At 42.2% G+C, this 22,534-nt stretch overlaps 1 protein-coding gene and 1 long non-coding RNA gene across 4 annotated transcripts in view; one reads left to right on the forward strand and one right to left on the reverse strand.

Moving 5' to 3' along the window:
- The window catches only part of LOC131909719 (uncharacterized), a 42,081-nt gene that overhangs the window by 17,757 nt on the left and 1,790 nt on the right, over nucleotides 1-22,534 (forward strand). For 2 of the 3 annotated variants that reach the window (XR_009378910.1, XR_009378911.1), the window contains exons 2-5: nucleotides 15,371-15,494; nucleotides 20,840-20,925; nucleotides 21,008-21,102; nucleotides 21,239-22,163. This is a non-coding gene — a long non-coding RNA (uncharacterized LOC131909719). The remainder of the gene's footprint in view (nucleotides 1-15,370; nucleotides 15,495-20,839; nucleotides 20,926-21,007; nucleotides 21,103-21,238; nucleotides 22,164-22,534) is intronic. The other variant, XR_009378912.1, reaches the window with a different exon arrangement.
- The window catches only part of Esf1 (ESF1 nucleolar pre-rRNA processing protein homolog), a 57,734-nt gene continuing 55,422 nt past the window's right edge, over nucleotides 20,223-22,534 (reverse strand). Inside the window, exon 14 of the mRNA XM_059261517.1 lies at nucleotides 20,223-21,077. Within this exon, the coding sequence (XP_059117500.1) occupies nucleotides 20,784-21,077 (294 nt within the window). The 3' untranslated portion in view covers nucleotides 20,223-20,783. The remainder of the gene's footprint in view (nucleotides 21,078-22,534) is intronic.

Below are 22,534 nucleotides of genomic sequence, written 5' to 3' on the forward strand. Positions count from 1 at the left end.
TGATACCCTTGAAAAGTCCCCAGCCTTGATATTTTATTTTAGCAATGTAAAATAGACAAATATATCATGCGGAAATACCATAGCCCATGACTAACCAGTGATAGAGTACAAAAGTCCATCTCTGTGGAAGGAACCAGGACAAGTCTGAAAGGCCATTCCAGCTTCTTATCTCCCCACAGACTGGCCAAATTTGTAATGAGCCTTGCATTGCAATGCTCTCTACCCAGTCCTTGCCACATCCCCTTTCTATCCTCATGTCTTTAATTCAAAGACACGCTCCCCAATAAATGACTCATGGGACCTTTGCTGTATATGTGGTATTTTATTGTTAAAATTCTATAGGGCACATGATGTAAGCCAGTCTCAATTAATTAAATGTTTTTCTTTTTATAAGTTTTTTTTTGATTTATTTATTATGTATACAGTGTTCTGCCTGCATGTATGCCTGCAGGCCAGAAGAGGGCACCAGATCTCATTACAGATGGTTGTGAGCCACCATGTGGTTGCTGGGAATTGAACTCAGGACCTCTGGAAGAGCAGCCAGTGCTCCTAACCGCTGAGCCATCTCTCCAGCCCCTAAATGTTTTTCTTTAAAGGAGTTGCCATGGTCATGGTGTCTCTTCACAGCAATAGAAACCCTAAGACCCACATACACACAATAACAAATAAAATTAAATTAAAACAAATGCCATCACATTGTAACTGTCACACTATTCCCATTGATCTTCCTGTGCTGTCCCCCAGAGTAACTCAGTAGATCAAGCTTCAGCTACCATAGCAGTGACCCGTTTGCCAGTAGACACATCCATGTTTGAGACCTCTTCCCTTTCCTGTTTCCCCATGTGCTTTTCTCTCAGTGCTCCCTGTGACCTCATCCAGAACGGATTCCATGCCCTCAGATTCCTGTGTCTGGCTCTGTGTCTATGTGAACTGAAGTGAACAAACAAAACAAAAACAAAACTGCTTTTGACTGCCTAGTAGACAAGCCTGTCTATGATTTGCATGTGAATGAGTTTTGATTAAAGTGTTTGGAACTTGTTATCAAGGACATTTGCCACACAAACACTATGATGATAGAAAAGTTTGTGACTATATTTAATATTGTCCAGCTCTTTTTTTTCCATACACAATGTTTGTTTTCAAAATGATGCTGAATGTGTCCTCTCCAATGTGTTCTATAGGTTTGGTGGTTTGAATAGAAATGGCCCCTTAGGAAGTGGCACATTAGGAGTTGTGGCCTTGTTGGAGTAGGTGTAGCATTGTTGGAGGAAGTGTGTCTCAATTCACTTCCTGGAGCCTGAGGATCAAAATGTAGAACTCCCAGCTCCTTCTCCAGCACCATGTCTGCTTGTATGCCACCATGGCGATAATAGACTGAACCTCTGAACCTGTATGCCAGTGCTGCAGGCTGCAAGAATACGAAATAGAGAATCAGCTATATATGATAAAGCTATACCTTGAAGGGTCAAGGAATCCTTCCAGAGGAGCAGTCAAATATCAAGGAATATTTGATGTTATTCAGCTTTTAATATATCAGTTGTCTTCTGCTATGAATTTGTTGTGTGCTCATATACAAATAGACCACAACGGCAAACAGTACAAGCTTCTCAGACCTACTGCTGAGATAACACCCCTACAGAGATAGCGTCTGTCTCCCAGGCAAACACATGAAGCCATTCATATATTGATGTACCTGTTGTTTTCAGCTTTTGGCTGTTGTGAAAAAAATCATTGCAATAGGCGTGGATATACATGCAGCAGAGCTCATGAAGTATTTATTTGTTTGTTTTTGTGAGAGTTATGTGTGGGTTTGCGTGTGTAGAAGTCAGAGGACAACTTTCCAGAAGTCGATTCTTGCCACTTCACGGATGAAGTTCTATTTTATTTTTATTATTTATTACTACATACTGCAGCCTAGCTGAACTTCGGGCTACGGGGTGACTTCCCCATCTTCCACTCCCATCTTGCCTTAGGAATGCTGGGAACACAGATGGGTACCACCTTACCCAGCTTTTTCACATGGGTTCTGACCATCAAACTCAGACCATCAGGTTGTGTGGCAGGCCTTTTTATCTGCTGATCCATTTTGCAAGCCTGAGCTCCTGAAGTCTTAGTGTCCATTGATGGCTTAAAATAAATCCACACCTGAAGCACACACAAGCTTAGAGTTCTCAGATCCACAAGTAAATTCCTCCATGCTCAAGCTAGTTTGGATTGGGTTTTGGTCAACTTGAGAGAACACTGACTAAAACTTTCAAACATCTTTGATAGTGCAGTCTTTCAGATCTATAGAAAATAACCTGCTCGTTAAGCAAACTTTTTGAAACAAGACCATGTAAAATTCTCTGAAGTTTAAGGCTCTCCTGTCCTCAAGGAAACTTGAATAAGAATTTGAAACATTCTGAACAACCGGAACGAGCTCAGCTAAGCCGAGAACATTCCTGAGCTGTGTCTTACCACCACAACGGGAAAATCATAACAGAGTCCGGAACCAGAAGCCTTAGTGCAAGCCAGAGTGAAAAGCGATGTGAGGCACTTTGAAAAGCAGATCTCTACTAAATCAGCAGGTGATCACTTTTAGCACCTCATCTGCTCAGAAGTCCCCAGTCACTCACGCTCTCTCCTTTCACCATTTGCTTCCTGCCATCCATCTTTCATCTCTTGTGGTCAGAGGAACGCCAGTGTTTTCTTTTCAAACGGCTTCTAGGAACTGCCTTCGGCTTGCTTGGTTCAGTCCTCTACTGTTCACACTTCTTCAAAAGGACATCGTGTCTCATTTCTGCTGAGGAAAACCTGAACAGTGAGAGAACATTATTGCTGAAACTCCAGCCACTGTTTCATTTTGATCTTACCTGTCCTGGTTTACCTGTTTAATTCGAACATAGACTGGATCCGAGATCCTTCCGGCCCTCAGCAGCTGATGTGATAAGTCAGCAATGGAATTTGCAGCTGTTTGCTTTTTCTGTTTTCCTTAATCTTTTACCCTTCCCTCAGGACCACTGTGGGTTGAGAATCCAAACCCCTGACTCCAGACAGATGACACAGGAGCAAGGCATTCTAATTCAGTGTGGGTTCCTCACTGACATCGGAGTGGATTTAGGAACTGTCATTCATTTGGAAGAATCTTGTCTGGAGCATCATGCTTGGAGAAGACAAGGAAGAGAGGGATGAAGAGGAAGGAGTGAGGAGAGGGGGATTTTCTTGGCTTATGTCACTTAAAGTCAGGACTTTCATTTCAGGTGTTACGTAAGTGAACTGAAGTTATCCCCAAGGACCTGACCTCTACCCATCTCTCAATGCTGGTAAGAGCATAATGGTTGCTACAAGACCTCTAAGCTTTGTGTTGGCTTTCTGTCACACAAAAGAAAGTGGCTCAGAATTTCCACTAAGGTGCTTGAATCATCTGACATAGGTCACATGCTCATCTAGCAGTCATGCAGCCATGGGTGAGGGATGTGGTGGCTGGATGGAGTTAGGCTACCTCTCCATTCCAAGAGCCAGAACTGGAGTCAGAGTTCCCTACCCAAGCCCTGCTGGACCACCAGATTCCCAAGAAGAAACCTTGAGCTTTGAGAAGAGAAAGGATTACTGGGAAGAGAACCAATAAATGTTCATGTTCATCTCCCAGGGAAAGGACACCTCTGTACCTTCGTAATTCTCCTTTCATCCATATTTTTATCCACATTCTGCTGCTTTGATAAAACACTTTGGCTGAAAACAACAGAGGAAGCTAGAGAGATGGTTCTGCAGTTCAGAGCACTGGCTAGTCTTCCAGAGGATGTGAGTTTGGTTCCTAGCACACATGCTAGGGCCCCCATAACCGCCCATAACTCCAGTTCCAGGGGATCTGACACTTTCTTCTGGCTTCCATGGGTACTGCATATACATGTTGCATAGATACACATGCAGGCAAAACACCAATACATGTAAAATAAAGGGAAAATTTTTAAAGGAATTTAGGGGAGGAGAGGTTTTATTCCAGCTTACAAGTTATAGTCCATCATTGAGGGGAGTCAGGCAGGAGCTAAAAACAGGAACTAGAAGCAGAAATCATGGAGGAATGCTGCTTGCTGACCCACTCACAGGCTCATGCTTTTTATGCCGGTCAAGACTACATGTCCAGGGAATGGTACTGCCCGTAGTGGGCTAGTCTGCATCGTTCTGCTCTCCATCTGAGATAGTAGATAGTAGATGGTAGCCACTCTTCCCCAGCCAAGTCTTTGTTCTGGTAGTGTGAACAGCTGGCTAACTAGAATATGATTCTAGTATACATGCCATAAAGGATGGCTCCACAGCAGTCACTGCTTTATAACTCAACAAAAACAAGAGGAATAGCTGAAAGGGAACTGACCACGTAGCTGTTCTATAATCATGTAGGTTTCTGGAGGTGTTGAAGATAATTTTTTCAGCAATATTTTTCTAAAAGGCATTTGATAGATGTTTTGCTGACCGATAAGACAATTCATCAGATGGATAACTATCATTAATGAGAAGCTAAGGAAGCTAATGGGTGGATTATCACTATTACCATGAGTCAGACATGTTTGTACTGACCAGTGTTTGATGTGGGTCTTGATACATTGCTTAATCATAACAGATACTGTAAAATGAATATGGTTGATTGGGAAAAAGTACCCACGATGGTTGAAATAGTCTGAACCCTGTATACTGGAATGTTTGGATATTTCAGTGGTTTGGTGGATAGTGAGACGTGTCAGAATGTCTCATAGCTTTTAATCTATGGACTATTTGTTCAGTCTGGGAAAAGTTACATAATTTCTCTGAGTATCAGGTTTCTACCCTGGTAAAACAGGAGGAAAAATGCTTACCCTACTTAGTTTTCAAAGTTATTAAAAATATGTGGCTTCAGTTCTTTTAAGCAGTAGCTTGATGTTTTTCAAGACAGAATGAAAAATATTCATATGGAAAAAAATGCCAGCACCTCCAGAAAAATTTAGTGAATAGTTTATCCTGCATAATATACCCTTGTACAGTATACATTTTGTACATCAAGTGCAAAATTTCAACCCAACAAGAAGTATAGATTCTCCAGAACCCCAAAGCATTACTAATGGAGATAATAATACTTCTCATTCTATGTGTCAATAACTCCCAGCTCCCAGCTATGATCTTTAACCCAAAAGCTAAAGAGAAGTCCACAATACAAAAAATAAGCATTGTTTTCTAAAGTGAGACATAATGTTAAGTCAAACAATAAATGAGACATTGGGAGAGTCTTAGGGTTTTTATTGCTTTGAAGAGACACTGTGACCATGACAACTCTTACAAAGAAAACATTTAGTCAAGGTGGTGGCTTACTTATAGTTCCAGAGGTTTAGTCCATTATGATCATGAAGGGGAGCATGGCAGTGTACAGGCAGACATGGTGCTGGATCTGAGAGCGCTACATTTTGCAGACAACAGGAAGTTGACTGATAGTCCCACTGAGGGAAACTTGAGCAAAAGAGACCTCAAAGCCTGCCCCAACAGTGACACACCACCTTCAACAAGGCCACACCTCCTAATAGTGCCACTCCCTTTGGGGGCCATTTTGTTTCAAACCACCACAGGGAGACCTAAACTTTCTAAGTAGAGAAAGTATTTCTAAAGAGATGAGCTAATGACAATTAGAATTATGACATACACTGAAGTAGAGGGAGGGTTAGTTTTCCCACTCTGATTTCAGCTCTGGCTTTATGGACCCCCACCTGTCTTTTGGTTAAGCTGTTTCTCAAAAATTAAAGGGAGTGTTTGTTCTGCACCCGCCTAAGTCCTATTTTTAGTCCTGCATACTTTTCTTATGAGTCCAGTGGGCTAGGCATGGTGCTTTGTGCTTGTAATTCCAGAAATCCAGAGATGGAAGCAGGATCTCAGGGAGTTTGGCGCCGCCGACCTGAGCCAACTAGTGAGACTCCGTTTCAAAAAGGAAAACCAAAGTTGAACCAAAGTTGGAGATGGTAGTGCACATCTGAAATCCCAGCATGTGGGAGACAGAGGCAGAAGGATTGCAAGTTTGAGGCCAACCATGGCTACATGGAGAGTTTCAAGTCAGCCTGGGCTACATAGTGTGATCCTGTCTCAGCAAATAGATAAAAAGACAAACAAAAAGCTAGGTTTGGTAGTGGTGATGCACACTTATAATTCTAGTACTTGGGAAGTCGTGCCCAGAAGAAACGGGTTGTTTACATCCACCATAGACATACCAAGTAGGTATTTAAGTCTTCGGCATTACATACTTCTACTTTAACATCTGAAAACCATAGGGAATTAAATTCTCAATTAAGTGTAAAGTTCTTATACGTTCTTAGAATATTTTGATTTTTTTTTAAAGACAGGATCCCACTATGTAGCCCTGGTTGACCTAGAACTCCCTATGTAGACCAGCTTAGCCTGTAACTCATAGAAATCCACCTGCCTCCTTATAGATATGGGCCACCATGTCCAGCTGCTATACTTAAAACATGGTTTTTTCTTCCTTTAGTTTTTGATTGTATGAGTATGGGTGTTTTGCCTGCCTGTCTGTCTGTGTACCATGTGCCTCAGTCCTGCAGAGGCCAGAAGAAGATCTCCTAGAACTGGAGTTATAGATGCCTGTGATTTACCACGTGAGTGCTGAGAACCAAACTTGGGTTCTGTGGAAAGGCAGCCAGTGCTCTTTGTTAGGTCCAAAGCCTCCACCCAAAACAGCGGTGCTGATGACAATGTCCTAAACAGATGGACTTTGGCCAGATGAACAGAAGGATTGTTACTGGGTAAACAAAAGCCTAAAGGCACCTCCACCAGTGTAATGCCCCCTGTCACGAGCCTTCTTCAAGGAGAACAGATGGGCTGCCCAATCTTGGAATTTTAAAGAACAAAGACAGAAAATCTCAGAACTGCCAACTACAGCCAGTTTATGTAAAGGTCTTTCAACAGCTGTCTTCCTAGCCTTTAAATCCCACCAACTAAATTATCAGCACCAAGAGCCAGAGATCTGTCCTTGTGACCTAAGTGTAAGTCTTTCTGTCTGCATGGCCATCATGTAGTATCTTTCATGAGTTCCTAGCTCTAATATATGAAGAAAGTTTTTCTTATTCTACACCATTTACTAAATCAGGCTCTTAAATGAGTCTAATCAATATTTTCACCTTTTTCATTGTTTGAGACTGGTTCTTACTCCGTAGCCTATGCTGGTCAGGAACTTGCTAGGTTGCCCAAGCTGGCCTGAAATATGTGGTGATCCTCCTGTCTCAGGCTACTAAGCACTAGGATTGCAGGTATAAGACACTATATTTAGATGGACTTCTCCTTCATCTCTCCCTCCTTCCCTCTCTTCTTCTACTCTTCCATTCCTCCCTTCCTTCTTTTCTCCTTCTCTCCCTTCCTTCTTCCCTCCCTCTTTTCCTTCCTCCCTTCCTTTCTCTTCCCTTCCCTTCCCTTCCCTTCCCTTCCCTTCCTTTCCTTTCCTTGGTTTCATGTAGCCCAGGCTGCCCTCAAACTTAATAGTTAGCTGAAGATGACCTTGAACTTCTGATCCTCCTGCCTCAACCTCCTGAGTGCTGGGATCATGAGCATTCAACAAAAGTTGCTCAGGGTTATGTGACTCTTGAAATAGAGCCAGGGCCTTCTGCTTTCTAAGCAAGCACTGAACAGACCAGGCTACATCTTTTCCTAGGTTTTTCCATCTTTAAAAGGAAAATTCTTGTGTAATTTTTAATGACTATACTCAATTATATCAGATAATCTTACACACTCTTTAGTGGTGATCAACTATGGCAACTGAAGACTACAAGTTTGTAGAAAAGCCATTTGGGGAAACTCTTGCTGTCCAGCAGTGTCCAGGACTCCCAGAGGACAGGAAGGAAAGTCTTCAAGAAAACAAAGAGGGGAGGGAGTAATAGGAAGACTGTCCATGCATGCAAGAGTGCTAGGAGTTAATGAAACTTGTATGCCCTGCTTGTTCTGCTCAGTATGCTGAAAGGGTCTGTGTGGTGATATATTGTGTCCCCCAATATATTGTGCACCCTAAGATATGAGACCATTTAGCAGTTCATCTTACAGGTCAGCTGTTGGGTCATCTGTCTAGGGCAGAGACTGAGATCAGACATCATCTGCATCTGAACTGGGATTTCTTCTGTAGAGCAGAGCTGGTCACAAAGGTGACAAGAGCTTGGAGTTCCATGCTGGTGTTTTCCTGACATTGGTCTTGGATTCTTGTTGCATTTCATATTTCTAATCCCATGGCCTTCTCCCCATCTCAAAGAAAGAGAAGAGATAGAGAATTAATATGATTAATGGCTGGAAATGACAAGTTACAAAAAATTTAAAAAAAAAATCCAACCCACTGAGTGTGTTGTCTTTGCAGTACGTTATCAAATGCAGCATTTTTCTGGTCTCTCTGTGTTTGAAGATTTACTTATTTGTATTGTGTGTGTATGAAGGAGTGTCTGTCTGCATGTATGTATATGGCTCACATGCATGCAGTGCCTGAGGAGGGCAGAAGAGGGTGACGAAACTGAAGATCCAGCTTGTGTTGAGCCACCACGTGTGTGCTGGGAACTGAATGGAGCCCTCTGCAAGATAAGTTCCATTATCCGCAGAGAGTCTCTCCAGCACCTAGTCTGTTTATGAAACTATTTGGAGATTCACCTTCTGGTCTTGCTAACTACAGCTGATGGTGAATAATGTGGACCCCAACCGGCCCAATCACATTTTACCTGTGAACTTAGAGTCTAGACTATTTCAAACACTCCTTTGTTTGTCTGGGGCTATTGCTCAGTGTCAGAGCACTTGTCTAGTATTCATGAGGCCTTGGGCTTGAAACCTCTACCTTCTTTTGTAAACAGAAACAACACTAACCCAAAACCTTTGTTTGTTCAGAACAACCTCAGACTTACAGAAAAGCTGAAAAGCAGCAGCACACACACGTACCCACACACCCACAGACACACACAGGTGTGCACACACACACTTAAATCATATTATAGTCAGCTTCTTATGCAATGATCCATGCCCCTAGGTGATTTAGTGTTTCTTGGAGGTAAAAATATTCTCCCATATAATCAAATTCAGACCCCAAACAAAGAAATCAACACTGATGGATCATTACTAGTTAAAATAAAGTCCATTCACCTAACATCATCCCTATATTAATAAAAGGGTTTTTCACAATTATTTCTTATATTTTTGTTGTTTAGATCTTGGTCTATTTAAAGTTATCCAAACTAAAACTGTGGCAGGACATCTTTCTCTGCCACACCCACAGACTTCTTGTAAGTACTACCCCTGGAGACCTCAGGTCACAAGGCTCCACCACTAGACTACTCTGGCAGCCAGGCCTGATCCCTGGATGCATGTGATGGATCCCATGCGCCCCACCCTGCCTTTAGTGGCCGAGCCTTGACCCTAAGGAGCTTCAATGGCCAGGCCCTGGCCCCTAAGTAGCTCCAATGGGGAGGTGGGGGTGGGTGAGGGTAGGGGGTTACCCCTAAGGAGCTCCAAGCCCAGGCCCTGGGCCCTAGGACTTACCTAACTGCTGTAATGGCCCTTCCCAGCCCCTCAAGGCAGGAGAGTGGCCAGGCCCTGCCCTATAGGAAAAAAGAAAAACAAGATCAGGCCACAAAATCCCACCAATCCCTGAGCTTACCTCAAAATTAGGCCATATACACCCTCCAATCCCAGGCCACCCTGGAAAGCTCCAACTGCCCCCTTGTCCCCCCTCCCCCCTCCTCCCGAGAAACCCTATATAAACCCGATCTTCTGCTCAATTCCCTTCTGCTTCTTACTGAAGCAGAGGCAGCCACCCTCCTCGGGTTTTCCCTCTCAATAAATATCTTGTATGAGGTCTTTTGTGAGGTGTGACTTTGTGGTATTCCTTGGCTCCCAAATGCAAGAATATTTTTCCCTTCAGAGCTGTAAGACTCCCACTGGGGAAACCTCCCCACCCCTAGCAGAGCTCACTTCCATTAAGGGAAGATTGTTCCCTCAGAGCTGTACCCTGACTTGCTCTGGGAATATGTTCCTTTTGCTCTTCTGTGCATCTGGAGGCTCCTTTTGTGGCTCTGTTTAGCACACGGTCCTGGCAGCTGGCTCTGCCTAGCTTGGGTCTGTCCAGCAGGCTAGTGAAAGGGAAAAATCAGTAGCCATCTTGAGAGGCACTTCCCCCTTACCCCTCCTCCAAAGGTATTTGCTGACCAGCAGTTTTAGAAGTGATCAGAAGTTGAACTTATAAGGCCGGGACAATAAATTTATGTATCCTGGACTTGGCAAAACAAGATATGGGGAGTAATGGGCTCAACTGACCAGAAGTTGAACTCAGGGGAGAGTAGGACTGCAACAATAAATCTGAATGTGTATATCCTGGGTTCAACAAAAGCAGGACATAGGGAGTAAAAATTTATGTCTCTGTAGAGATCCTGAATCCTGTTAGCCATCGGTAACCTTATGCTTATAGTTCAGCCAGTAACTTCAAAGAACTACCTCACCCCTAGCCCCCTCGTCCAATCCCAAACTGCATGTAAACTTTTCCTATATAAACCTTTAAAGTGAGTGCTCAGGGCTGTCCTCCTCCATCTGCTATGTCAGATGTTGGACGTGGGACCAAGCCCAAGCTTGCTTGTTATCAATAAACCCCTTTGTGTTTTGCATTGGATATTGGCTCTGTGGTGGTCTTGCTTGGGGGTCTTGCGATGTGGGCACAACAGCTACCCCACTGTTTTTGGGGTGCTTTTGCTTGCCCTTCCATGAAAGCTGAGCTTTATGCCTTCAAGCACCAGCCAGGAGCTGCATCTACCTGCTCCAGCTCTGGGAAGATGCTGGGCTGAGCTGCAGCAGGCGTTTCTACTCAGTCTCCTGTGGAGTAGTGCACCAGCTGCCCACAGGCCCTATGCTTGCATATATGGGCCTCCATGTTGTATGCCAAATGTAACAGGTCTTTTTTTGGACCGCCAACTCCCAAACAATGACACAGAGACTTTTTATTAATTATGAAAGCTTGGCCTAAGCTTAGGCTTGTTCCCAACTAGCCCATTTATATTAATCTACATTCTGCCATATGGCTCATTACCTCTCCTCCATACTGTACATCCAATTTCCTCCACATCTCACTGGCAAATCTCTACCTCTCTGATTCTTTCCCAGAGTTCCTATCTCTACCCAGAAGTCCCATCTATCCTCTCCTGCCTAGCTATTGGCCATCCCGCTCTATATTAAACCAATCAGAAGGTACCTTAGGCAGGCAAGGAAGGACAGAGACACATCTTTACATAGTGTAATCAAATATCCTACAACAGTCTGGCACCCTTCTGGTACTCTTGGAGGTGGAAGTATCCTCAGCTACCATCTTTGAGGCTATTTCTTCACCTGACCCTGTTGCCCCACCCTTGGAGCCACAGTCCTGCAGTTTCCTTTAGGCCCAACTGGGCTATTACATCCCTTCTTGCCCTCTCCGCCCACCTTCCCTTTAGAGCTACCTATAATCCCACAGCTCCCCTAGGCCCTCATGGCTTTTGTGACTATTCCCCAACTCTTTCCTGTGGATAAGACCACCCTTCTAGAGCTCAGTCTTTGTCCTCACCTTCTGGCCTTGTTTCAGGGTTTCTATTGCTGTGAAGAGACAACATGATCATAGTAACTCTTAAAGGGGAAAACATTTAATTGGGTAGCTCACTTACAACTCAAAGGTTCAGTCCATTATCATCATGTTGGGGTATGGCAGTGTGCAGGCAGACACGGTGCTGGAGAGGTAGCTGAGAGTTCTACTTCTTGCAGGCAACAGGAATTAAACTGAAACACTTGAGCATATATGAGACCTCAAAACCCACCTCCACAGTGACATACTTCCTCCAATATGGCCACACCTACTCCAACAAGACCACACCGCCTAATAGTGCCACTCCTTTTGGGGGCCATTTCCTTTCCAACCACCCCAGGTCTCCTTGGCTTCTGGCTTCAGGAAAGCCCGAATACCCTTCTGGATTAGCCAGGCTAAGCCCCTGGCTCCTGTTGAGTGCAGTGACTAACTGAGTTCTGAGGATGCCCACGACTACAGGTTGCAGTGACATTTTTCCTCCTAGACCCTTCTCTTGTCCGTAGGAATGTGCCTTCCATACCCTCTCATTCTTCCTTGGGATGCCTCTTAGAAAACCTCCAGCCTCTCCACCTGACACCTAACCTGAAGGTCCCTAAATTTATTCGCTTTTGTAATTGAATTTTACCTCAATTACCCCTAGAATATCAATTTAAAGAGCTGCATAATGGTACCCTAGATCTTAATATTATTCAGAATATTTACAAATACTGAAAGCAAAGAGGACATGGAAAGATCTTTATTCCCCATTTCTTTTTTCTGCTCCAAGCCCTGTTTGTTTTTGTCTGGTTCACTCCCTTCTCCCTATAGTTGGAATTTTTTTTGAGCCACCAACCAGCTCCCAAATAAAGACATGGAGACTTATTATTAATTATGAATACTTGGCCTTAGCTTAGGCTTGTCCCACTGACTCTTTTAATTTAATTTAACCTGTTTCTATTCATCTATATTTGCCTCGGGTCTTTTAACCTTTCTTTCATTCTGTATGTCCTACTTTCCTGCTTCCTCTGTGTCTGTCTGTCTGTCCATGACATCTCTCTGGTGTCTCCTTTTCTTTCATCCCCTGAGCCTAAACTTCTCCTCCTGTTTATTCTTCCTGCCTAGAAGTCCCACCTATACCTCCTCCCTCGCTACTGACCATTCAGCTTTTTATTAGACCAATCAGGTACCTTAGGCAGGTAACATATCTTCATATAATTAAACAAATGCAACACATCTTTACATAGGTAAACAAATATTGTACAACATAAATATAGCACATCTTTACACAGTTAAATAAATGCAACACATCTTTGCATAGTTAAACAAATATTCTGCAATCCCTACGGTGTAAACGTCTGGTCTTTTATGTTATTGCTCATGAATCTGTAAGTTTGTTGCAATGTAGGAGTGGGAGGTGGGACATAGCCGAGCAGGAGAAAGCAAAGAGGTAGGCCAGCTGCAGACACTTTGCTGGCTGGTGCATGTCTCAGCTCCCTCCTGCAGCACCCTCTGTAGCCAGGGCTCAAAAATTTCCCGTCCCTAAGCCTTCTTTGTTCTTTACTAAATTCAGTTTTAGAGGAATTCAGGTGTCCTTTAGATATGAGTGGAATTAGACTGTTGTTTCATGCTGTCCCACCTAAATTAAAAGCTGGCTCTGGAGTTGGGGTATGGTTGCCCTCCTCTAGACCTAAGCATGCTTGTGTAAAGGTTTCCTTCAAATTCTCTGTCCCATATCAGGCAATCCACCTGACCATGTGACAGAGGAAGAAAAGTAAAACAAAATAAAGGGACAGACTATTCCCAATGGGACTGTTGCTACTCATCTCATACTCTTTGGGTTTTGGTTAAACTCTCTAAAGCCTTTGTTAAGGGTGTGTGTGTGTGTGTGTGTGTGTGTGTGTGTGTGTGTGTGTGTGTGTATCAAGATTTGTAAAACTATTATATAACTTTTCTGTACCTCAAGATTAGTAAGCATATTGGGTATGATTAAAAACCTGTAAAATCTGTAACAAAAGGGGTAACTTAAAACTTGTAAGACTGGGGCTGATAGTTTAAAATGTATACACAGGTAATCTTAAAGGGAACTAGGCTTGCCACCATTCTAGCTTCTGTACCCCCATCAGGAGGTAGCCATGTGGCTGACAGGCATCTTTGCTAGGCTTGGAAAGGATGGATTTTACCATGTGACTTCCCTCTCATCTTGATTAAAAGTGACCACATGACATAAGCCAACCAAGGAAAAAAACAGTTCCTTCTAGCCATGAAGCACAAATCGGATGATTTGTCCACTATTTTCGATCACCTCGTGGTTGCTGGGAACTAAGCTCAAGTCCTCTGTAAGAAGAGCAAGTGCTGTTAACTGCTGAGCCATCTCTCTAGCCCCTCAAAATTTATTCTTGAATCGTAAATGCAAGGAAAAAAATCTTTAATAACATACAAATTGGACCTAGAACTCAGTGGAAACTGGCATATGGTTTTCTCATCATCTCAGCCCCAGTGGGCTAACAAGACCATGCTATGAGCAAAGCAGGCTAAGTGAGGGTCCATCCCTTGGGCGGCCATCCTTTCCTGGCACTGATTTATTTCTGCCTTTGGATTCTGGACTACAGGACTTCACCATTCTCACATTTTGTGACTTTTTCTTTTTCATTTCTTTTCAGACAGGGTCTCTCTATGTAACCCTGGCTGGAACTCACTATGTAGACCAAGTTTGACTTGAAACTCACAGATATCCACCTGCCTCTGACTCCCAAGTACTGGGACTAAAGGTGTGCACCACCACACCGGGTTTCTTGTGACTTTTTCTTAAGCTAGTTTGGGTTGGTTTCATAGTTTGTATGTGGTTTGGGTGTGTCCCATGGAGGGTCACATCCTGAAAGCTAGGTTCCCAGTGTGACATTGTTGACCTAGTATGGTCTTAAAGAGGTGGGACCAATGCTGGAAGTCATTAACTCGGTGTGGGCATCATTGTCTAAAGAGGTTAGTGTTGGTCTTCAGAGTTTACATAGCTCTTCTGGAAATAAGGCCACCTCATGTATGCTACCTCAGCTGTAGGCCCTCGACTCTCTGGTTTCCTTTTTCTCCATCATGTTGTGACCCAAGTAAAGGGGCTCTCAGAGGCTGAGTGGACAAGGGCACTTGACCTTGGACTCCTTTTATTTTTTAGACAGGTTCTCTTGTAGCTCATGCTGGCCTTGAATTTGCTATATAGGTGAGGCTGACTTTGAACTCTTGCCTCCACTTCCCAAGTACTGAGATCACAGACCTGAGCTACCTGCCTCTGAGCTTGGATTTTCAGCCTCTAAATCTGTGATTAACATGCTTTTTTTTTTAACTTTATAAAGTACTTGGCTTCAAGTATTCTATTATAACAATGGGAAATGTGCTACATTCCTAAGGCGATAGGGACATTGAAGTTCATTGGCATACAAAGCAATCTGGAGTGCATTTCCTGTGTGGTCCCTGATAATTTGTTGAGTTTTCTAGTAGAACCCTATAATTGTTGCAGAATGTAAAGTCTAGGTTATCCATTTGAATGGAGGAACATAGGGAATCAATAATTACTTTCAGAGTTTATACTTAATTAATGAGTTGCTGTTGGAATAAGCCCATTTTCAGCCAGGCATAGTCACATACGCCTGTGGTCACAACATTCAGGAGGCTGAGGCAGGTTTGAGATCAAGAATTCAAGACCAGCCTAGGCAAATAGAGATTCTGCCTTGAGTCACATAAAATAAAACTTAAAAGCCACTTATAAAGTATCTTTCTTTCTTAATTTGATAATCCCCCCCCCAATTTAATGTACAATTTTTTTTGAGGCAGTCTCATTCTGTAACCAAGGCTTTGCTTGGATGGAGCTCATGTTAATCCTCCTGCCTGAACCTTCTGAGATCTGGGATTACAGGCATGAGTCACCATAGCCCTCAGATGAACTCTTTGCAATATGGTAAGTTACATTGTTTTCTTTACTGGCCCAGGAGAAAAGATACTGATAATTAAGTTCAGATTTTTTCAAGAAAAAAAATATGACATGTAGTTAAGACAAAAGCACATATAGTAATGGGGAAATTTTATTTTAAAATTTAAAAATTAATGAAGGCACTTCAGAAGCCCCAAGCAGGCACTTCTCTCAGCTTCTCCAGGACGCACTTCCAAGCTAGTCTGTTTGCTTTGGCACTGTCACACCATGTAGAGATTTTTGTCTCCACCGCTTGGCAGATTTGGGGTAATGTAGAACCCACACTTAAGGCTTGGCACAGAATCTCTCACACACTCTTCATTTCCCATGTGCCTGAGTCTGGCAGCTGCTCCTGTATAAATGTTTGGAGGAAGGTGATGATGTGAACCCAGAGATGCTGAGAACAGTTTGGAACCAAAATGCCAGGCACACCATCACAACAGAGGCCCAGTTGCTTTCTAGGGGAGTTTGTCTCACTTCCCTTGACTTGTGTCCACATCCAGAAATCTGGAAACCTCACAGTTTCTAAGCACCCTGTTCCAGTAAGTGCAAGTTGCCATTAGTTTCATCAGTTTGAAAAGGTTGCTTTAATAATATGGAGAAATGGGGCTGGGGATTTAGCTCAATTATCAGAGTGTTTGCCTAGTATGCAGGAGACCTGGAGTTTGGTTTATCAGTGCCGCATGTCCTGGGCATGCTGGGTCACATGTGTAATTCCAGGAGTTGGGAGGCAGAAGCAGGAGGATCAGAGGCTCAAGGTCTTACAATCTGGACTATGTGAACATTGCCTCAGGAAAGTGGAAGGGCAATATGGTCCACAAAGGTTCTAATGCCACTGTGCAGGTATCTGTATTAAATGAGCTAAGGATGAAAGAGCAAGCAATAGTGACCAAGTATCAGGTGCCTATGGAGAGCCTGCTCCAAGGCCACCACCAGGGTAAGGCAAGAAAATCCACGAAGGCGGTGAGTGCTAGACCTTTTCCATCTGAGGGTATTCAGAAATAAGTTTCTGTCTATCTGACTGGTAAAATGAGAAAACACACATGCTTTCTGATGGTGAAGACCATCCATAAAAAGCTACATCACACTTAACAGTAAAAGACAATACTTCCTTTCTAAAAGGAACAAGCCAAAGATAGCCACACTGACCATTCCTTCAGTGCAACACTGGAAGTTCTAGTCCCTGAAATAAGAAAAGCACACAGACTGGAAAGGAAAAATGAAACAAACAATGAATGACATTGTTATCTGCATAGGAAATCACAAAGAATTCGCAAGAGTGCAACTGACTAGTTGAGTGGTAATTGCACGTATATTTTATACGAAATTACCAAACCATTTTGTATCTACAGAAATATAATTGATTCTTGAGAATTCTTTGTTTTTCTTATTTCAGAAAGGAAAGTATGCTTATAAAGGTATAGAGGAAAAGGACAAGTTATGCTTTTCTGAATAATTCAGAAAGGGGGCTTACTTACAACCCAGAGTGGCTGCCTGTAACTGAACTAGGTGCAGGGGTTCTGGGAAGAAAATGTTCACTGATGCCCAACTCTTAGTATGGTTTAAGGTAGTCCATCTTCCTAGGAGTCTTCCCTCAACCAAAGTAATTGAACTGGGATGTTATGTCTCCACCCAGGCCAAAGACTCCACTCCATTGACCAGGAGTCTTTTCTACTCTAACAGGGGCCTGGTATTCTTTTCATGTATACCTAGATTTCACTTGCTAAGGTTTTGTTCAAGATTTTTAAGCCTGGTTTTCAAAGACAGATCTCCAGAATCTAGCTACATTGCTGTATACTAACAAGCCTAACATGTGATTTGATTTGTTCTGTCTGTCTGTTCTTGGTATTGTCTTAGTTAAGGTTTCTATTGCTGTGAAAAGACACCATGACCATGGCAGCTATTATAAAGAAAACATTTAATTGAGGGGGCTCATTTACAGTTTCAGTGGTTCAGTCCATTATCATCATGGCAAGGAGCATGGCAGCAGGCAAGCAGATTTGGTACTAGAGAAATAGCTGGGAGTCCTACATCTTAGATGCAACAGGAAGTTGACTGAGATACTGGGTGGTATCCTGAGCATAAGAAATCTCAAAGTCCACCCCCACAGTGACACACTTCCTCCCAACAAGGCCATATCAACTCCAACAAAGCTATACCTAATAGTGCCACTCCCTACGAGATTATGGGGGCCAATTACATTCAAACTACCACAGGTATCAAAGATATACTGGTCTTATATAAGTTGAGAAGTATTCTTTTAGAAGAGATTGAAAAAAAATAATAAAGGGAGATTATCAACTAAACCCTCCCACCTTCCACAGAAACTCATTTAACAAGTAGACTTTACCTATATATAAAATACAAAACTAATAATTTTATAAGAAGATATAACTGTAAGCAAGGGCACAGTGAAACCACAGAACTTAAATTCTACATGGGTAGAAAGCTTTATTGGGGAAATCTCCTGAATAGCCTATGTTACGCAGAGAAACCTTGTTTTGAAAAACAAACAAAACCAAAAATAAAATAAAAAGAGAAAAGGAGCCAGTGTGCTCAACTATTTGTTTCACTAGTAAAAGGAGACTTAACAATTTCAGCAGTAACTTAGAGACAAAGGCTCTAAAAGAAAGAAAAACAAACAAACAACAAAACAACAACACAAAACTAATGAAACTGATGAGAACCTGAGGTAGAAGCTGGTCAGGTAGAGCAGGGATCCCAAGTAGCAACTAGGAGTCTTTGTCAAAGGCCAGGAATGCTCAAAGGGAGTTCTGGTCCTTGGTTCCTTGTCGTCTCCTAATCCTGACCAGATGCTAAAAGTGAGGGTGTAACAACTCAGAGGATATCCCAATACCTTGTGTGTGGGCCAAGTGGATGGACAGACTACCTCCTCTTGCCTTGCCCCAGTGTCTGCCACCAGCCCTCTAAAAAGACCCGACTACTAGCTTGATGGTACCTCATTTCCTGGAACCCACTCTTACTACACAGGAGCTCTGCTTTCTGTGAATTCCCATCTACGAATCAATAACAAAATTCTAACTCACCCTCTGTGTTCTGTGAACTTCATTCTTTGAATTTACCAGACGATAACTTGGAAGTCACTGACTCAGTCAGAGTTTTATGCGAACCTGAGTATCTGGCATCCCAGCCCCTGAGAGGCCTACTTGAAGCAAGAAGTAAGTTCCTGTGGACTCAAAAGATAACTCATTTTTCTGGTATCATAATCCACTAACGAGTTGAGTTTCTCAGGAACCCTTAAATCAAGGAGTTCTGGCCTATAATCTCATAACTCAGAGTAAGAGGAAGATGTGAGCTTAAAGCCAGTCTGAGCTACATAGCAAGACCCTGTCTCAAACCAAGGGCTGGGATGTGGCTTGGTGGGAGAATACTAACTAGCCTAGTGCATATGGGCTAGGTTTTATTCCTAGTACTGAAAAAAAAAAAATCAAACCAATTAAATTTGAATCTCTACTTGATCTGAATTAAAGGTAACAAAAATTTCCTTGAAATAAGAAGTGTCTGTAAGGGCGGTGGTGGTACACACCTTTAATCCCAGCACTCGGGAGGCAGAGGCAGGCGGATCTCTGTGAGTTTGAAGCCAGAATGGTCTACAGAGCGAGTTCCAGGACAGCTAGGGGCTACACAGAGAAATCTTGTCTCAAACACTGGTGGGGTGGGGGTGGGAGGAAGGTGTCTGTAAATTATACTCATAATCATCCTATGATGTCATTCACAGTGATTGGTCAGTGTTGGAGAATTCAGACATATCCCAGGAGCATTATCTGGATGAATAGCCCAACAGGGGTGCTTTATAACAAAGACAGTCTTGTATAGAGGCTCTAATGTTCTTTATTATAATGAGCAATTTATGTAACAGGTGCTATTTTTTTCCTTCCTCTTTCAGAAACTGTTTAAACTGCCAGGATTTTGATATTGCTCTGAGATTTGCATCTTTAAAAAACATGCTTTCTTGGTAAACTTAGGTTTTTACACTAAAGATGGCAACATTAACATTAAACATAAACCCAGAAAATTTATATTGCCTTTCAGAAGGGGCTGTATCGTTAATTGCTACAGTCCATTTTGGTTTTATTTCCTTTAACTTAGACGAAGCACATTCAGTTTTCCTGTGAGTGGTCAGTTAATAGTTCTTACAATCTATACCAGATGGCCTTTAATCTTACAAAGAATTGGAGTTTCCTTTATACCAGCATACCCACCCCTCCAAAATATTCTAAAAATCTAAAGGACAGGTGGATTTCTTGTTGTTGTTGCTATAAATAGAAAAATGACTGCAGAGTCCACGAACATTTCAAACGTAATTATGGGCAATGTAAAAATCAAACTGCCTTTCCAAGGAACTGTCTTCTTAAACAGTTAGTCATACTTTCAGGTATTTTTTCTAGAATAGTCAGTCTGAAGTGCATATAATGAAACAAACCAACACTATACAAACTAGTAAAAATACAAACTAGTAAAAACATCTTGCATTTTTATTCGTAGTTTAGTTCTATATGCAAGTTACTAAGCATGGAAAAAAAAGTTCACAGCTTCCATCCTTTTTGATAGAGAAATAAGTTATCTCAATAGCTACTTAGATCTGCCCCCTGCCTTCAGAGAGATTAAGGTGCTACATATATATACGTATATATATGTATATATACGTATATATGTATATATATACGTATATATATATATTTAGATTTATTTTTAATCTTTACACAGAAAAATGGACACCGTTTTTTACATATATTGTAAATGGTCTTCTAGAAAGCTAAATTAGAGTAACACTGTACTTGTAGGAAATGAACTTCATACAATATAAAAATCTTATAAATTCTATAGTTCATATAATTATGACAAATCTGTGGAAATACACAGTATAAAATGTGAATATATGAATTATTTACAATTAGAACAATTATGTAAGTGAAATTTTTTAAAAAATTTATGTGTGTGACTATTTTGCCTGCATTTATGTTTGTGTGGGCATTATGGGCACACAATGCTCACAGAGGCCATGAGAGGCACTGGATCTCCTGGAACTGGAATTACATACGGCTGTGACCTGCCATGTGGGTGCTGGGAAGCAAACTCAGATGCTCTGCAAAAGCACCTTTGCTCTTTACTGTTGAGCTGTCTCTCTAGTCCCAGTGAAGAACAACTTCATGATAGTCAGAAAAGGATATTTTTTCATACTCTAGAAAGGTGGCTTCATCTCCATTATCCCTTATACTATTTCTGTGTACTTGAGATCACAGAGACAGTACCCAGTTATTTGACTCTCTGTTTTTTTCTTGCTTGGAATTGCTCTGTTTTGTTTTTCACAGATTTAATCAGCAAAGACAAGGCAGGATCTATGGGCCGCTTCTGTGCCAGCTTTCCCGTGTCCTGCTGAGCTCGCTCTACTGCTTGAGTAAGTAGTTCTTCTTTGCGTTCTCGCTGCCGGGCTTTCTCCTCAAGAATTTTTTCCATAGCTTTTGTTTTCTTGAAATTAGGATCAGAGGGATCCAAATTGAACAAGTGGGAAGTGTACATTGCCTGAAACCGTGTGTCGCTAACATTTACCTGCAAATCCAAAAGGAACAAATAGGTAAATAAAGGCAAAGAGCTGTTGGTTATTAGTACACAAGTGTGCACGCTGTGCAATAAGACATTAGAATCATTTCTACAATTTCAATGAGTTTTTTACTTTGTTATTTGAGACAAAGTCTGTCTTTTAATTCTAGGCTGGACTGGAACTTGCTGCTTTTGAACACAGAATCCTCCTGGCCTTGGTCTCCTGAGAGCTGGGATTACAGGAATGTGCCACCATGTCCAGGGTAGACTCAATGGAATCTTAAGGCCTGTGCTTCAACCACAATGTGAAAGATGTGCTGTTCTCTTCCCCCAAACCAATCTATTTGAAAGAGAAGAATAGTGGCCCATGTGTATAGTGGTCTGTAACTTGGGATGATTACTTTGACTGACTAGAGAAGTAGTTCCCAAGGCTTCCGCTCCTTGCTTAGCATAAGACTGACTTCTGTCCATCATAAATAAGTCAATTGGGACACTGTCTAACTGCCCGAGTTTAAGCAGTCACTGCACTCTGTGTAATTTTAAGAAATTTTAAACTTGGTATCAAGAAAAAGTAGCTACTAGCTAAACCAGGTAGCATGGGGCAGTAATCCCAGCTACTCAGGAGGCTGACTCTGAAGGATTTCAAATTCAAGGCCACCTTGGGCAGCTGTTTCAAAATATAATGCAAAATGGTAGTTGCAGAGGCTGCTCAATGGTAGAGTGCTTGCCTAAACCTGTGTGAAGTGCCAGGTTCAATCACCCTGGAAACGTGTGGGGGTGGAGAAGGGGGAGCAAAGAAATCCACCCTCCAGTCCAAGATTTGGTAAGCTACAAACCCCAAACTATCCTCTATGTTTCTACAGAAAGCATTATGGTTCTTCCTTGAAAAGTGTACCCTTCAATCCAGCCAGGCTTAGTAATGAACAACAAAGAAAAACCTGAGTCTACTGGAGAGTTATCACAGCTTTACTTAGTTACAGTGATGGCAACAGACATGGATACCAAGAACAACAAAGGAAATCTCATGAAAATTCTGTGTGCGTGCATGTGTACAGGTGCCTGTGCCTGCATGTAGAGACTAGAGGTTGATGACAGGTATCTTCCTTTATTGCTCTCTACCTTATATATATATATATTTGGTTTTGTTTTTTTGGTTTTCAAGACAGGGTTTCTCTGTGTAGCTTTGCGCCTTTCCTGGGACTCACTTGGTAGCCCAGGCTGGCCTCGAACTCACAGAGATCCACCTGGTTCTGCCTCCTGAGTGCTGGGATTAAAGGCGTGCGCCACCACCGTCCGGCTTCTACCTTATATTTTTGAGACAGTTTCTTTCATGGAAGCTGGAGTGTGGTGATATTTTATTTGTGCTAAAATGTGGTGATATTTTATTTGTATGTTAATAAATAAAGTTTGGCTGGAGATCAGAGGACATAGCAAGCCATAAACACAAAAGTCAGGCAGTGGTAGCA

This window comes from Peromyscus eremicus, chromosome 4, assembly GCF_949786415.1.
Source record: "Peromyscus eremicus chromosome 4, PerEre_H2_v1, whole genome shotgun sequence".
In the NCBI taxonomy this organism is placed as follows: Eukaryota; Metazoa; Chordata; class Mammalia; order Rodentia; family Cricetidae; genus Peromyscus; species Peromyscus eremicus.